Raw genomic sequence first — 16830 nt, forward strand, 5'->3', positions numbered from 1 at the left:
TTCCTACCAGAAAAACGGTGGATGAGACCCACATTGCCACACAGCCGCGCACTGCAGAGGACAGAGCGGGACTCAAACACCATCGAGGAATATGTCAGCTGTGTCACGCACCGAGGGACGCATAAAGCCGCCGCGCAGCGCAGTTTCTGCACATCCACTGCCTCTGCTTTAGTTTAGCAGACAAACACAACCCCGTTTAGCACTTATGCTTTGCTAAAAATCTCTTCTGCTGCTGCTTCTGGTCCATTCCTCTCCCCTCCTCCCCTCTCTTCCTGCTCCTCCTCCTCCTGCTGTGTGCCGTCCCGTCGCCAGGATGGACAAGACGCTCTGCAGTCCGCATCCCGGGACCAACAAAACAAACTCTTCCTCCGCGGACCTCCGCGGGAGCTCATCGTCGAGGAAGCCCGGTGGGCGGCCCGGGTCGCACAGCCCCGGCTCCGGCTCCCTCGGCGGCTCGGCTGTAGCGGGAGGCAGTCGGGCAACTGTGCTGGGGAACAGCATGAATTTGCAGCAACAGCAGCAGGCGCGCAAGAGGCAGCTGGAAGGAGTCCTGAGCAAATACACCAACCTGATCCAAGGCTGGCAGAACAGGTAAGCACGTGGATGGGGTCGGGGACGTTTGACACATGATTTAGTTTCGGTTCATGCCCCAGGTCAGGCTTCGTGTTGTTATTTGCCCCGTCCACGTTGCACTTTTACCACCACGTCACTGCGAGGGGGAGGGGGTTCAAAATCACACAAGTCTGGACGCCTGCTGATGAATTAGTTTGTTTGATCGCTGTCTTCATGGGCTGACTTACATAATGGGCAAAAGAGATGTTAGAAAACAAAAACTGTCATTAAATAATACTAATACTTATAATAATAATCATCTAAAATTCTTGTAATTTTCAGTATATTATGTTATTATATTAATTGCTAAAGTATTTTCAGAAACATCAGATTTGCTGCTTTTCTTGGACTGTTCTTATAATAAAGTTATTATCTTTGGGGGTTTTGACAGCCTGGTTTCCTAACTTGCATTCTCAGAACTTGTAAAGAGTAAAAATTTTAAACTATTTTGGAACATTTGAGCAATAATTTAAAAAATGTATAAGTTAAATTAGGATTATAGATTACTCAACTGAAAACAATGATGGAATTGGAAAATGCCAAAGGGATTAATCATTTGTCAAAGTTGGTGCTGATTCATCATCTGTCGATACATTTTAGAGCTAGCAGATTAATTGTTCCCCCTTTAAAATAGCCCTCTTAAATTCTTAACTATCGATCTCATTAAAGATATTGGTTTATAAAAAAAAAAAAAGAAAGGAAAAAAAGTTAGCCATCCATCTGTTTTCTGCTACTTATGTGGGTCTGGGTTGTGGGGGCAGCAATCTGAGCAGAGATACTCTTCCATCACCAAGGCATTCCCAAGCCAGCTGAGAAATTAAGTGTCTTCAGTGTTTCATGAGTTTGTATCAGGGCCTCTTCTCAGACGTAACATAAGGAGCCATCCTTATGTTGTGGCAGAGTACTGAATGGTTAACTTGGCGGTAAACATTAGCTTTCATTTTTATTACATGTTATAAGTGCGCTTCAAACAACACGACTGATTACAGCAGTGGTTCTTAAACTTTTGCCACTACACATCCAGTCATAAGAGAAACAGCTACTAAACTAACTAATAAAAGGTGCTTAGATGGTGCTTTTCTTCTCAATTTGACAACTGAAAGTGTCATTCACCTATTAAATCATTTATACAAGTGCTTTTCTATGACTAAGCACTTTAACCTAACATTGGGTCAGGGGAAAACCGGGCTTCAGTATCTTACCCAACAATACTTTGACATGCAGGTTGGAGGTGCCAGGGGTCAAACGACCGACCTTCACATTAATAGACGACATGCTATGCCAGGTAGCACAACACCATCAGCACACTCTTATTTATTTTCCCCAGAAAAATCTAATTAATTCAGCCATAGTTTCTAGGCTTATTTTCCTCCAGCTTGTGCAGGTCTCCACCTTTAGCAGCTTTGTGGCCTTCACTACAACTGAATAGGACTGAAACTGAAGCCAATCTGATATCATGCAGTTTGATTAACAGGAAAGTGCCAAACGACTAACTAACAATCATTGTTACTTTGTTTTAACCAACTGGTGTTTGGCTAATAAAATGTGGATAACACAAAGGTCAAGGTGGACAAAATGAAGTCTTGCTGACATTAAAAAAGATCAGAAAGGACGATGAAAAGTGGCAAACGCGCAAGAATGAGAACCTGCTGCCACAAAGTGTTTGTGTTTCCTGAAACTGGACACACTGTACACTTACACCTGCCCGTCTGTACAGGTTTTTGCAGTTGCTGATCTGTACTGATATTATTCCCATATACTGTGACAATCTGTAATTCCGCTGCTCCTGAATCAGTGCAGGCACTCTTGTAATGAAGTACATAACATCTCCACAGCAGTGCAATTCTCTCAAAAAGTGCCTGTACCTCATCCAGAATTTATAAGCCATCTCGCCGCCCTGTCCGATTTCCTCATCTCAGACACAGACAAATACAGAGAGAGCTTTTTATGAGAAGCTGTGTTTTTAATTTTAAGTCAATGTGAGTCACATGTGAAACATCTTCCCGTGGGTTGGACTTTCTTTTCATTCTTTTTTTTCTTCCCCCCGTGGTCCGAACAGCTAACATGAGTTATGCAGGATCTCTGCGTTTGGCAGTGCAATTAGTTTTGTGTGTGGGTAAAGAACAACTAAGCAACTTGGAGCATCCCATTGTGCACAGTGGCACTGCTGCAGAGGAGAGGGAAGCTCACATTGTGTGGGGTTGTGTGTGTTGAGGGGCGGTGTAGGGAGGCGGAGGAAAGACTGACTCGTCCCTGCTCTCCCATCAAACTGACAGACGATGCACCGAACTGCATCTTGATACGTACCCGCAGGAACACCTGTGGGAGAGCGAGACAAACGTTCATTTCAGAGCGATCAAAGCGAGGTGGCACTGATTAAAGGAAGCCTTAACTGTGCGTGATGTTCTCGTGGGATTTGTCACATGTAGCCTGTGAAGCTATCAAATAGTATGGTCTGCCATGTGCACGGGTGTGCTGATTTCTGATCTTTGTACAGACGAAAGGGCATTACCAAATTGGTTTGGCCTTTGTGGGTGATGCTGCCTGTCCAGTGTCAATTTCAAAGTGCCTAAAGGGTAAAGGTGTAGCTTCTCAGGAGAGAATCCTTTAACTTCATTGACTTGAGCAAGCGCCAAGACCTCAAGCTGAAAGAGTGTTTCAGCACAGACGGGGAGCAGCGACTAAAACATCTTGAAAACGTAGCCTGGAGCTGAGATGGCTTTTAGTTTCCATTTAGATTGTCTTTGAAACTATACTAACATGGGTCAGTAGGCTTATTGCTACTGCTCGTAGCCCTAACATTAGTATTGATGACAAAATGTACAAAGTAGTTTCATTTGAGTTCAAATTCATAATTTTTAAATTGTAATTTTTGGCTTTTGAAGAAGGAAAAGAGTTTAGCAATCAGACTTTGCTTTGCACTGTTTTTGTTTTTTTCACGTACAGAACACTGCCAGGATGTGACTAATCAAAGCAGTGATGATTATCTCTACCTGAAATTCAGTTAAAGCTATATAAGTGAATTAAGGTGATTCCTGGAGTCATCTTATTATCGCTACCAAGAAGGACTGTTTGATCCTCTGTTTGCTTGTAGGTTAACTTTAAATTACGAATGTGTTTCCAGAGCTGGGGCTAGAAGTAATAACGTTTTAGAGTTCTGGATGTGGATTTAGGAATTTTAGTGCACTCGCTTAATAAAAGACGAAAGTTGTCACTGAGAATCCAGAAATTAATCAAGCGCAACATTCAACTAGTAAGACAAATTTTTCTGTTCATGAATGGAAGTAAATAACTTAAAATTAGTGTCTAATCCAAAAAATAATGCTGTGCATGCCTTTTTTTATGCTTTTGTTTTTGTCAAACAGTAAATTAGAAAATTCATGGATAACAACAATAACTATATTTTAGCATTAAAACTGTCATTTGGATTGAAGAGCTTGTGCATACTGGTGGATTAACCATTACAGAAACATAAAAAAAAATATTTTGGTAATTACCAGTGCTTTTAATTTATGGCAGCTGTGACATGAACCTTACATTGTGTGGTGCTCTTATAAATGTAAGCACTGTAAACACCATGCTGAAGTAAGAAAAAATCAGCAGACACTGTCTTAATGTTCTCAGGGAAATGTAATCTTCTGGATATAGGGAGTCCGTTTATGGATGGTGTGGAACACGGTGCAATCTGCCAGGAGCAAATCGACTTTCACTTTCAGTACTTGTGCTCCTGTGACTGTAGAGATAACACTGCGAAGGGGATGATCAGGATCTGATCCATTCCCACATTTCATTGCGTCACCAGGCACCTGTTTCAGTGTAAAAAACAGAGACAATAAAAAGGGGAGTTTTACAGGAGAAAGAAATGATAGAAACAGTCCTTATGCATCGTCTCCATGAGAATTCCCCACAAAGGTGGGATCTGCAACTTGTTGTTTAAAATCCTTGAACTGTGGTTCAGCTTTGCAGCTGCCGTCTGTGACATCCTGCGGTTGCAAACTCTCAGTATCAAGGAATTATTATGTGCACTTAGGTTTGTTGGCTTTGCAGCTAATGGTGTCGCTGCTGGCAGAGACGCCACACTTGGTCTTACAGGCACGTTTCTTGAGTCTTAAACTCTGAACTTTTCCTGCAGATATCAGTAAATAAAGTAAATGAACATGATTGCTGTGAGCTCTGTGCAGAGATTTGCAGGTATGGGTAAAAGAGGGGTGACTCACTGGATGATGCACCAACAGATAGCAGTCTTTCAAAGGAATCGGCTGTAGTGGAATATTCATTTATTCTTTTTCTTCTTCTTTTTTTACAGCATTATATGCAGTTGCATTTTGAGATGATTTAATATTAATTAATTTAATATTAATATTAATATTTAGCTTAAAGTGCAGAGTTATCCAAAGAGTGCTTAAAGTATAATTTAAATCTGCATTGTTAAACCTTTTGCACTCTTAAGTTTGATTGGATCACCCATGAAGAGGAAAACATGGGTGATCCATGGGTTTACATTCATAATTATTCTGTAAATCTTGCATTGACCGGAGCTTTTCTTTTATAAAATCAGGCCCTGGTGTAGGGGGAGTTTTCACCCTTGATGGCTTATTTTATTGTGTTGTACAGTGAAAGGCCAACATGTCACAAACCCAGGAACACTGAAACAATTAACTGGAAGTACTTGTAGTCCTTTCATTAAAACAAAAACAAAACAAAAACAAAAACAACAAACTCCCTCACCCCACCCCTGAAAAACTGTAATGTTGATAATATGTCAACATGAAGGTCAGGAAGCATTACTTTTGTTATTGTTTATGGTATTTCTATTTTTAGCTAGTTTTAAAGCTTTTAAAGCAAAAACCATTGCAGCCAATGTAATTATTTTTAAAATAATCGATTCCAGCAGGTGATTATAGAATATCTTTAGTAAAAATGTCACTCTGCTACAGCAACGTTTTATTTATTTATTTAATTTCAAGATTATTTAGTTTTGAAATGAATCAGGACTGAATGGTGGGTTCACTGTTGTGTTTTGAGCTTTTGTTCATATTTCTTCACAGTAAGTGATTTTTACACCCTATGCTGTAGTTCTCCATCTTTCTCTGAGCTCAGGAAAGCATTTGCTGTCACCTGGGATAAAGATTTATATTATATATATATATATATATATATTATTAAAGGTTTACTATGGGAGGGAGCCTGTAGAGAAATATAAATCAGCTAGGTTAAAAATGAAAGTCTTTTTGCAGCCAGACCAAATTTTAAAATGACCCGTTTCTTTTATACCTGTGAAGGAAGACGATCAGATGATCCATCCTTCCTCAGGTTGTGTTCAGCTCACAGTTAATATCCGTAAGTGCCCGCAGCGTAAAAATAGAAACGTTTGAAGGAGGAGAGGCCGTGCCCCGGTGGAAGACATTGTTTGAGTAATTACATTGTCAGTCACGTTTCATCACGTGGAGGAACACAAAATGTGTGTGTGTGTGTGTGTGCGTGTTTGGCAGGCCGTGTCTTGGTGGGCAGGAGACCTGAGTGGAGCTAATTCTGCCACTGTGTGGGCGGCCATGTGTCAGCGTGAAGTACCGTTATGTTGAGTAGGTGCTGTGTGCGTTTGTGTGAAGAAAATGTGCTAAGTAGTCAGTTTGTTTCTATATGCACATATGTAATGCGTGCTATACTTGTAAGGATAGTGAATGATTCAAACCCTTTAAACCTAAGCATTTATGACAGTCACAGTCAGTGTAATATAGTAATAATCATTTATTATAACACTATTGTAATAATGGCAGCGTGACTTTAATAACGTGCCATTATGGGAAAGCTAGTGACACATTTATACCCAGATGAGCTGATGAAAGGAAAGATTTTGGAAGGGAAGAAGTTTAATGTGCAACAGAGCAAATGAGCTCAAAGTTTGCCTGAAGGTGCTGTAGAGATTAATTGAAATGCTTATCATAAAAAAGTGGTTAATAAGAATTAATGGTCTAAGGCAGTGTATACAAAACCAATAAACAGAGATGGGGTTGTTAACAAGAGTTTCAGTATTATAAGCATTGAAACTGCAGAATTCTGGAAAGCCAAAACCCCCCAAGAAAAAACAGCCTTCTTTCAGCAAGTCTTGTCTCTGTCATAAGTTCCTCCCACCAGCGTAAGCACATGCATCTGCGTCATACGTGTGAAAAATGCAAAGGCAAAAGTCAACACACAAGAGCAGTACTTACTCCTCTGTTTAATTTATTTAATTATCAAGCGCCACTGATCGTTACACAATCTCACATGATCTGGTCAAAAAAAAGAAAAAGAAAAGACAAAAACATCACAAGCCACGTCTTCTAGACTTCAAAGAGGGCGAGGCATTTCTAGTTTCCTCTCAGATGACCTCAGTTATAAAGGATCAGTTATGTTTCTCAAAAAAAGGAAAAAAAAAAATCACATGGTTCAAAGTGTTTTCTCTAGGTGCCTGCGTGTGTTTCCTCCCACAACCTAAACACATGCATCTTAAGTTAGCTGGTGATTCTAAATTGACTGCAGGTGTGGGTGTTAGGGTTGGATACTCTTTTTACATTTTGAACCCATAGTGGCAGCATGAATTGGCTACTATGCTCGGCGGTAACTTTTTAGTGCTTATTTTGAAATAATAAATTTACATTTTTGTCTTACAAAGCAAGTCCATAATTCTCAACTGAAACATTTTATTTATTGACAACATTTGTGCGCTCTGACAATGTCTGACATTGACGTTGCTATCAGTGTTTGCATACAAAGGTCTTTGATATAGTTCCTCAGATAGCGTGTTGCTTTCCCGTCAATACGATGCTGGTAAGAAATTTCAATACAGCCAGAGGAAGAATGCTGAGTTTAAATGTCAAACAATACAGTGGAGGGAAAAAAGGCCAGTTTCTCTGATGACAGCTGATCCAACTACCTAATTAATTACCTACTGCGATATTGACAAAGTGCCCAGAAAATGTTTCAGTATCATCTATGGGTTAACTTCTCATATGTTGATGGCCAGTATGCTAAAGTTAGTTGGAAACTTATGAGGCTATAAAATAGGTGGACTGGCAACAGGCCTACATCCTGATTATTACTGTGTTACAGTTGGAATGGTCTCCAACCTCTCTGAAGTGTATTAAGGATAACTTTGGGATGTTTTTATATTTAAGGAAACCAAGTAGCACAATCATTTTAATATCAACAAAAGTCCTTACATGCACTGACAAAAAGTGTGGGTGAATATGAAGGAGATCATTAATATGCTTTATGCTATCTATCCTTCGTATGTCCCACATGTAAACTTTGCACAGTGTCACAAAGATTAATAGAGGAAGTGTTGTTTGCAAGCTGCTTGTTATTCAACAGTTGATTACCATACACGGTTTATGTTGTGTTCGCATGCATAAGAGGAAGTGTTGTCAGACAGGTTTTGTAACAAACACAGAGCACAGTCAAACTTATTTAGAAGCGAGAATAAAGGGTAACAGGTTTTTAGAGTTTATTCTAGTTGTGTGTGCTTATGTTTTTTCTGTGCTTCTGATGATTTGTCAATCATTTGCAGATTGACTTTCTATCGGTCTGAGCTGCTTCACATTCACACACCTGTAACAACTCTGAGGTCATGTGACCAGTTGCTCTAACACATTCCTCAAATGAGATTAAAACAGAGAGGTGATCAAAATATAAACGTTTGCACTAAATATATGGAATGATCTAACTCTGCACATCTGCTTGGCTCAGATTGTACACTCATTTAAGTCTTTTTTTAAAATCCTATTTTGTTTTAATAATTTTTTGTCTTTTAATGTTGTGTATTGTGTTCTGTTTTCCTGGATTTTAGTGTTAAGTTGAATTGGCCTATATTTTGCTGTTTTAAATGTGCTATATAAACAAATTTGACCTTGACTATGACTTGTAAATCAGTAACTATTTTAAAGCCTTTTATATCCTTATCACGCTGAAAAGGAGTGGATAGTTGGCAAAGAGTAGAGTGGATGGGAGGAAAAAGAGAACACAATCATTATCAAAATCCTTAAATCAAGTCTTAATTCTCAAACAGCTCTGTGTAGAAATGAGACTATGACTAAAACTTAAAGGTGCAAAAGTCAGATTGGTCAGGAAGCCTTTGAATGTGCAGACAAACACACACATACGAGAACTCATCTTCTTCTTAATGCTGCCCTAGAAGCCACGAGAGTCCATTTGAGAATTAATAGGTTGACATTATGCATTCTCCGGCCTCTCAGACTAAACAATCAGTTTGCCACAGTGAAGTGTTCCCACTTAAAGACACTCGGAACATATTTAGCATGTCTGCAATGATAGGAAAATACTCAGCTTATTTATTACAGACACATAAGTACCATCTGTGAGGCCTGGCTTACCTCTCGCAGCTTTTTCTGTCTGCATTTTGAAGTCATGCATTACCTGCAAGTGGTTACTGTGTGATCATTTCACGCTAGTGGACATGCTTTTTGTCATTTTTAAAGTAGAAATGTGAGCTTTTGATTGTGGATTGTAGAGCACAGCTAGTTTCCAGGGGGACGAATGTTGACGACACACTTTAAAAAAATGCAAAAACAACGTCACCTTCTGCTGCTGTAAATCAGGTGTAACATTCATCATTCCATGGAGCAGATATCTAACTTAATTCTTTGTAATTTGGTTATCAGCATATGTATGAACTGTGTGCCGATCACACAATTCATACCATTTATAGCTCTTTCTCAATTTCCATTTTAGACCGTCTTCCTGTGTAAGAAGCTGTGAGCGTTGTGTAGATGTTAAATCCATGTCTTCGTAAGTGCCCTGCAGGGTGGGGGATGTACTGCGATGAACAAATAATTTCTTTGCACTTGCACTCAGTGGAAAAGGAGCTCTGCTGTGCTTCTTTGATCAAAGCTGTGAGTCGGGGTGGTGCAGCTCTGGTGGGTGTTTCTGTGTCTGAAAAGGGGAAGAAAACTGCAGGCATTAGCTTGGCTTCATGTTGATATATTTCTGTCTGTTTAATATGTGGCTGTATCTCCTGTCTTTTTGCTGTTTCTTGGGTTTCTGTTCTAATTTTTTGTTTTTTGTAAGGCCAGCTTTGATATTAGAGTGCAGGGGAAAGGGAAATGAGTTAGCATTTTGCATTTCCCCTTTCCTTCATATCTTGTTTGGTTTTCTTGTGTGTAGTTTTCTTGTATACTTTTAGGAATGCTTAAAATAACATCTGGTTTTAACAAAGCCTTTTAATAGTTTCATTGCCCCCACTTGTGAAGCTATTCCATGTCCCTGATATGGCAGCTGGTCAAAAAGTACAGCCTGAAATGTTTAGATGTTTAAAAACGTCAGATGGTAAAGATTTATTATGATGAGAAGTTTGTGGAAGCAAACAAGAGTTAAGACATTGTGAATGATGAGCTTACACTCACCAGCTACTTTATTACATACAAAACATGACTTATCAGCAAATCAAGTCCATGCATTTGTGGATCTAGGTATGGTTAGGATGACCTGCTCAACGTCACACTGAGTATCAGAAAGGAGAGGAAAGGTGATTTGAGTCACTGAATGTGGCATGGATGTTGGCGCCAGCTGGGCTAGTGCGGGTTTTTCAAAAGCTACTGATCTGTTGGGATTGGATTTTCCTGCACAATCGTTCCGAAATAATAAAAAAAAAATATATATCTAGTGATTTTTAGAGAGGTTTAGATAGACTGCTTCAAGCTGATAGGAAGACAACAGTATTTCAAGTAAGCACTTGCTACAGATAAGGTATACACCTTGAAGCAGATGGACTACAGCAGCAGAAGACCACACTGGTTGCCACTCCCATGAGCTAAGAACAGAAAACTACAATTCACAATGACCTCATCAAAATGGACAATAGGAAATTGGAAAAACGTTGTCTCGTTCTGATGAGTCATGATTTGTCCTGAGACATTTGGATGAGGATCAGAATTTGGCATAAACAACATGGGGAAAAAAGATGATTCTGATGACAGCATGAAACCATCCTGCTTGGTATGAACAACTATGGGTGGTGCTTTGAGTAGAGGACTTTTGGGATGTGGTGAAACAGGAGATTTCCATCATGGTTATGTAGCCAACAAATCTGCAGCAACAGTGCGATGCTACCATCTCAATATGAACCAAAATATCTAAGAAATGTTGCCAGTAACTTGTTGAATCTGTACCACAAAGAATCAAGGCATCTCTGAAAACAAAAGTGGCTCCTAACCAGTACTAGCAAGGTGTACCTAATGAAATGATTGAGTATAATTTCATTTGGCCACAGCAGTGTCAAGATCTTCTCATGATGTTACAGGAAAATAAAATGCAGCAGCATGTAATCTCCCTGATAGTTGCCAATCACTCTCTTATTGATCCCCCTTTTCCTGCCAATAATCAGTGTGATTCACTACTCTGACGTCCCTCCAAGCATATTTGAGAATTAACTGCCAAAAGAGCAGCGAGGAGATGTAAATCCTGCTGACAAGCCATTTCCTGCAGCACAATTGTTAAATCCATTAGGAAATGGTAGTGTTTCTGTTGATGTGGACAAATGTGCTTGACTAAGCTCTTTTTAAAGTGCAAATATTGTTATGGTGGTGATTTATAGCGAGCTCTATGTTGTTACAGATGTCTGCTCTTGAGTGCACGTACAGGTTTCTAGAGATAGAAAGTTTGAACATGAATTCTAATTAAAGTATGTATAAAGGTTTAAAATAAACAGCTGTGGTATATTTAGAAGCAATAAAACCCTACGTGATGACATGTTCTCTGATATTTTAAGGGCGGATAACAAAATCGACCGCAGATGGTGATTTGTTTCATGATTGCATTGAGTGAATTGATTTCTCCATTAAAGGTATTGAATGTCTTTGCCAACAAAGAATCCCACTTCAGGGTACTATAATATCTAAACTGAGTAACAAAGGCATTCAAATTCATCATGCATTAGCACATATTACTGAGCATATTCAACTTCCTGTTCTGCTTGGTCACCATGCATTTAGTGCCCAGGTTGTAAAAAATTCATTTCAGCACCTTCCAATCTGTTTTTTTCAGGACACATTTTTCTTTTTTTTCTTTTTTAATCATGATGTTGGGTGTCTTTTGAAGCCCTCCAGTTTCACATATCACCTGAAAGTGACAAAAGCCCACATAACAGATTGTGAGCCATATGCACAGCCTGCATTTTAGATACTATGGTACTGTAAAATATTGTTCATGAATCAAGTTTGATACTAGTTGGAAATTAGATTTACTGTCTTAGATTTTACTGCAGCTAAACGAATCATCTTTTCATTTGGTCGGCGGTCTGCTGCAGCCTCTTGCGTCCAAAGGCAAAAAGGTCTGTGTGGGCCAAGACTCTGGCCCTGCAGATCGGTATCGGCTTATCAGCAGAGAGAGCCCACGAAAGCCCGGACTTTGCTCTCTGGCGCCATTCATCATATCAAAAGTCTGCAATGTGGTTTAGCTGGACAAGCAAAGACTGCCTGGAGGGGGTCAACAGTGAATGCCTCCATTCTGCTGACTGCACAGGGGATAAGACTTGATACACTGCTGTGAGCTCAACATGCAGCGCGTGAGGGCGACGAAGACAGCCCTGGATATAAAGTGATGCAGGCAGATTGTTCCCTGGATGGCTGTGGTCGGCATAAATCTCCAGCCCTCCTGATGGAAGGGGACAAGACTGAGCAAGGATCAATTTTCAGACGGCAGCGTTCCCCGTGTGCTCACTGGAGCTGAGAGGGTTCATGGGGAAAAATGCATCCTGTGAAGGATGGAGCAGTTATCAGCTCAAGCAGCTAATGAGTTAGGAAATTAAGATATATGCGCTGTTAAAGCAGTGGTTTTTGAATACGCTGCTCCAGTTTTGTTACGTCACACACATGCTTGTTTTGCTTTCAAGGGAAACTTTGTCATGACTCACCTGAAGTGCGAGTATTTTAATATCTTTTTAAGGCAGCTTGTAAAACATAGAAATTATTCAGCATCCCTCATTTCATTTGTTAGTTAGAGCTTGACCTGGTGTCCGTTCCTCCAGCCATAAACTCAAACTGCTTTGTTTTGAGCTCTTTTAGATTAATGAACAGATGCAGGCAGCATGAAAAAAGCCTAAAATGCATCCAGGAAGGAGGGTTGCCATTCACTGTCCATCAGGGTCTCAACAAAAAGGTGCTCTTTGCATTCATTTGCTGCTCTTATGCATTCATACCCCCCCTACCCCCCTCCCTCCGTTGCCCCCTCTGACATGCTTGTATTAGTCACGACCCACCTCCTTGAAAGCTGGGAACCAATCAGAATGACCATGATGCAAATGGAAGAAAGAGGCTGGAAATATATGGAAAACCCAGTTTCCCAGTGTAGCTGCAGAGATGTGATAGAAAAAAAACAATGAAAATCTGATTTGTGCAACACTTGCTGGCCTCAGTGTTTCTATCAACATTTTTGTCAATAAAAATAACCCCACAAGCAAAAAAAAAATCAATAGATTACTTCATGACTTGACCGACTTTATTTAGTTTAAACAGACACACAGTTTCGAGTTCACTGGACTCATGTGTGAGTCATGTTTCAAACGTAATGTTTAGTCAGTTGACAAAGAAGATTGATCCGCAGCATTTTTGTTTGCACAGTTTGAATGACTGCCTGCTTAACTAGGAGCCAGCATATGTTTGAGGATCACACACCAATGGGTTGTAATGATAAATGGAAAGCAGTGTCTGTTCAGCAGATGCTGGTTTATTGTGGTAATAAACATTTTTGTTTTGTTTTGTTATTTTTTTTTCTTTAGCCATTAGAGAAATGATCCTTTGGTGTTCTGCGCTAATATATCATAGAACTGATATAAGAGCTAGCATCTCATCTCAGCTTTTCCTAATCATCTAAAAGGCCTGCATAGTCCTAGGAAACTGATGGTTATGTTCTTTTCTTTATACTTTTTTATCCTTTATTTAGGTGAGTAGTGAAAGCTGGGAAAGACATGCAGTTAATGGCCTCAGGATGGATTTGAACCCGGGTCTCTGCAAATGCTTAAAAAACCAGATCACGAGCTTAACCTGATGGGCAACAATCGGGGCTCATATTTTCACCTTTTAATTAAATAATGATGCAGATACATTGGTAAAGGAAGTTGATGGGTTTCCATTAAACTGTAGGGGGATACAGATTCATAACAGGTAATAAGAATATAACCTGTTATGAAGAAAATAAGAAACAGTGCCAGTGTTTGAAACATGAAGTGAACAGCTTTTCTGAGACACCCAAAAGACACATGTGACATTGAGTGGATAGATGGCGCCTTAAAGTTCTATTTAAGATTCATATAGAGAAAAAAATTCCAAACCTACCTAGCCCCATGTGGAAAAAGAATTGCACCCCTTTGCGAAGTCGTGAATTATCTGCTGAGACCTGTTGAGTCAAAACTGTCACAATGGTAGATGTTCATATAAAAATGGCCAAAGTTTCCAATAAAGCGTCAGTGAGTGTATGTACAAGTAATCAATATGAACCCAAAGCTCAGGCTTCAGACAGTTCCACGTTTAAAAAAGTTTTTTTTTTGTCCTGATCTGCATGATGTCACAAAGAGGGGACATCATCAGAGACGCCATGATAATTCAACATTTTCATGATGCTTAACTCACAATGCATTGGTAAGTTCTCAGTCTCTTCTTCTCATGTCACTTGTTTTTATTGCTGCAAAATGGGAGCGTGGCGCAGACAGCCTGATAAATATTTTTTGTTAAAAATGTTGCACCTTAAAAACTGAACTCTTCGCATTGCAGTCTAGTCCAAGTTACTTGGATATAAATACCTGTTGACTGCTGTACTGTTACAGACAGTGAGACAGCAGTCAGAGTCTTCTGTGACATAAGAGTTCTTGTAGATTTGGGTACAGCGGTGTCATTTAAAAAACGTTGTGGCATACCTGCACTCCAGTACCTAACCAGTACCAGCAGCCCATAAAGTATGTGATGGATTGTGTTATTTTTTTTGCTCACTCTGAAATGGGCAGTAACTTGGTAATCAGCTCTCTTCTTTGCTCAACCTTTGTTTAAAAATCCAGAATAAGTCCATATGTTTGATTTGCACATGGATTTGCACTTTCCTCGAGTTCTTCCTCCGATGCATTCATCTGTGTTTTACCGGTTTCCTCCCACATGCTGACTGTCACCTCTTTTGGCTTCACTAGAAATGTTGTTGTACGCCGTACAGTGACAAATAAAGGCACTCTGCTCTAAAAGCACAAAAACAGAGCAGCCGAAAGTAGCATTTATCCCTGATCATTAAAATCCAGCTGATGTTCAAACTTTCTGTTTGCAAGGGCAGCCAGTCTGATGAAAGATGGCTTGAAAGGAGAGTGGACGGGGAACGGGAGTTAAAACTGAGATGAACTTGATGGCGATGTACCACAGCCCAATGTAGGATGAAATCAGATTATTTTGAACTGCAGATCATGCAGATCTACTCTAGTTGAGTCCATTAATACAAATATGGAGCTGGAAATGAGCATAATAGGTCCACTTAGGTTTGCTGATCAATACTGCAGCTCCAGTAATGGTGCATGGAGAGTTTTTTTTAATATACAGGTTGAATCTCAGGGAAAGGAGGATGATGCAGGGCGCCTCTGAACATGAACACAAGACAAAGACAACCTTTATTGCCTCAGGCCTCTGTGGAAAAACATGAAAAGGTCAGCCATAGCAACCCAGTGCCATTGTGGTGTGTGCTGAACTGCAGAACCAGAACAGTGTTAAGCAGAGCCGACGGACCAGCTTCTTGAATGTCATACGCGATCCTTTCCGGCCACAGGAAATGAAATGTCTCTGCCTCTGTTTGCCTGACTGGCTTTGCATCTTCCAGCCAGCGATGAGGGATTCAATTACCCAGTGATTGAATGCGATTCATTAATCACAAAGGAGAAAATGTGGGGTTTAATTTCCACGCCTCGGGCTGTGGGTTCTGCTCAAGATGACCGCGCTAATTGCTACCATGAGTAATTTGGAATCAAGCTTGCCGGCTTGATGGTGCTGAAAGCAGGCGTTAATGTAAATGAAGGGCTGTTCTTTTTATTTTTTTTAAATTTTTTGTTCACAAACGCTGCCTGAAGAGAGATGTGGTGAATAATATCCTGCAGGCATCATTACATGGGAGGTGAGATATGTTAAGGGTGTTGAGTGTTATTACGGCAGCTCTCTTTTTGCTCCATTTCACATACATTCATGTCCCCCGCCTTGTTTTCCTATTCTCTTCCACATCCTGCACAAAGTTTGTGCAGCAGAAATATATAAAAAAAGTTTTTAACAGTAAACAAGATAATGAGAACATAAAACAAAATGATGATGATAACGGTCACGGTGCTTCTTCCATTTCCCGTTCCCTGGTCTTTTTCTCTGGTTCATTACTTTCTTAACTTCATTCTCTCTCTCTGCCTTTTCCTCCTGTGCAGGTATTTTGTGTTGGATCCAGAGCTGGGACAGCTGCAGTACTTTGTCAATGAGCAGGGGAAGAGCCAGAAGCCCCGTGGCTCGCTGCCTCTGATCGGCGCCTCGGTGACGACGAGCGACGAGGCTCCGCACATGTTCATCGTACACTCCGTCAATGGAGAGCTGTATAAACTCAGAGGTATGTCCTCGCGCTGGCCTCAGGCTGCCCGTATACGGCAGAGAACAAACAGTGAGAGGGTGTGTGTGTGTGTTTTACTTTGGATTCCTGTGAAGTGCGGTGTAGATACTAGGAGCGGCGGGATGAATAGCGGCTTATAGATGGCTCATAAATTCGAGCTGCAGTGTTTTTCTTTAAAGAGCAAAGACTTTCGAGGACATTTTTCTGCTTATTTGATTTGTATTGCTTCATTGTTTTGGTTCAAGCCTGAGCGTTTTATTTTTAGCAACACTAGATAGATGACCTCCTGAACACTACCTGCTCACGTCCACACAGAGAGATGAGTAGTCAGTGGAAATGGCTGCATTTATCAGAGAGTCAGATCTGATCTGAATCAGTGTTTCATGTCAAGAAACAGATAAGAGACGAGGAATCTTGGATTTACATTCGCGACGTGACAAAAACCATGACATGAAATAAGAGCGATGTGTTTATTTAGCACTAGAACTGCCATGGATTCCTGTGGGCTGGTGGCTTTTTGACTCAATCCTGCAACAACAGCAGTTGTGTGCAAAGAAGTAAGTTCTTCAAGAAGTTAATTTGTGAATTAAAACAAAACAAAACAAAACAAAAAACTTT

At 40.2% G+C, this 16830-nt stretch overlaps 1 protein-coding gene across 1 annotated transcript in view; it reads left to right on the plus strand.

Annotated features, from left to right (window-relative positions):
• The window catches only part of osbpl10a (oxysterol binding protein-like 10a), a 98922-nt gene continuing 82092 nt past the window's right edge, over positions 1-16830 (plus strand). Inside the window, exons 1-2 of the mRNA XM_006788040.3 lie at positions 1-591; positions 16037-16212. Coding sequence (XP_006788103.2) covers positions 314-591; positions 16037-16212 — 454 coding nt within the window. The 5' untranslated portion in view covers positions 1-313. The remainder of the gene's footprint in view (positions 592-16036; positions 16213-16830) is intronic.

Source organism: Neolamprologus brichardi, chromosome 22 (assembly GCF_056152115.1).
Source record: "Neolamprologus brichardi isolate AB-2024 chromosome 22, ASM5615211v1, whole genome shotgun sequence".
In the NCBI taxonomy this organism is placed as follows: domain Eukaryota; kingdom Metazoa; phylum Chordata; class Actinopteri; order Cichliformes; family Cichlidae; genus Neolamprologus; species Neolamprologus brichardi.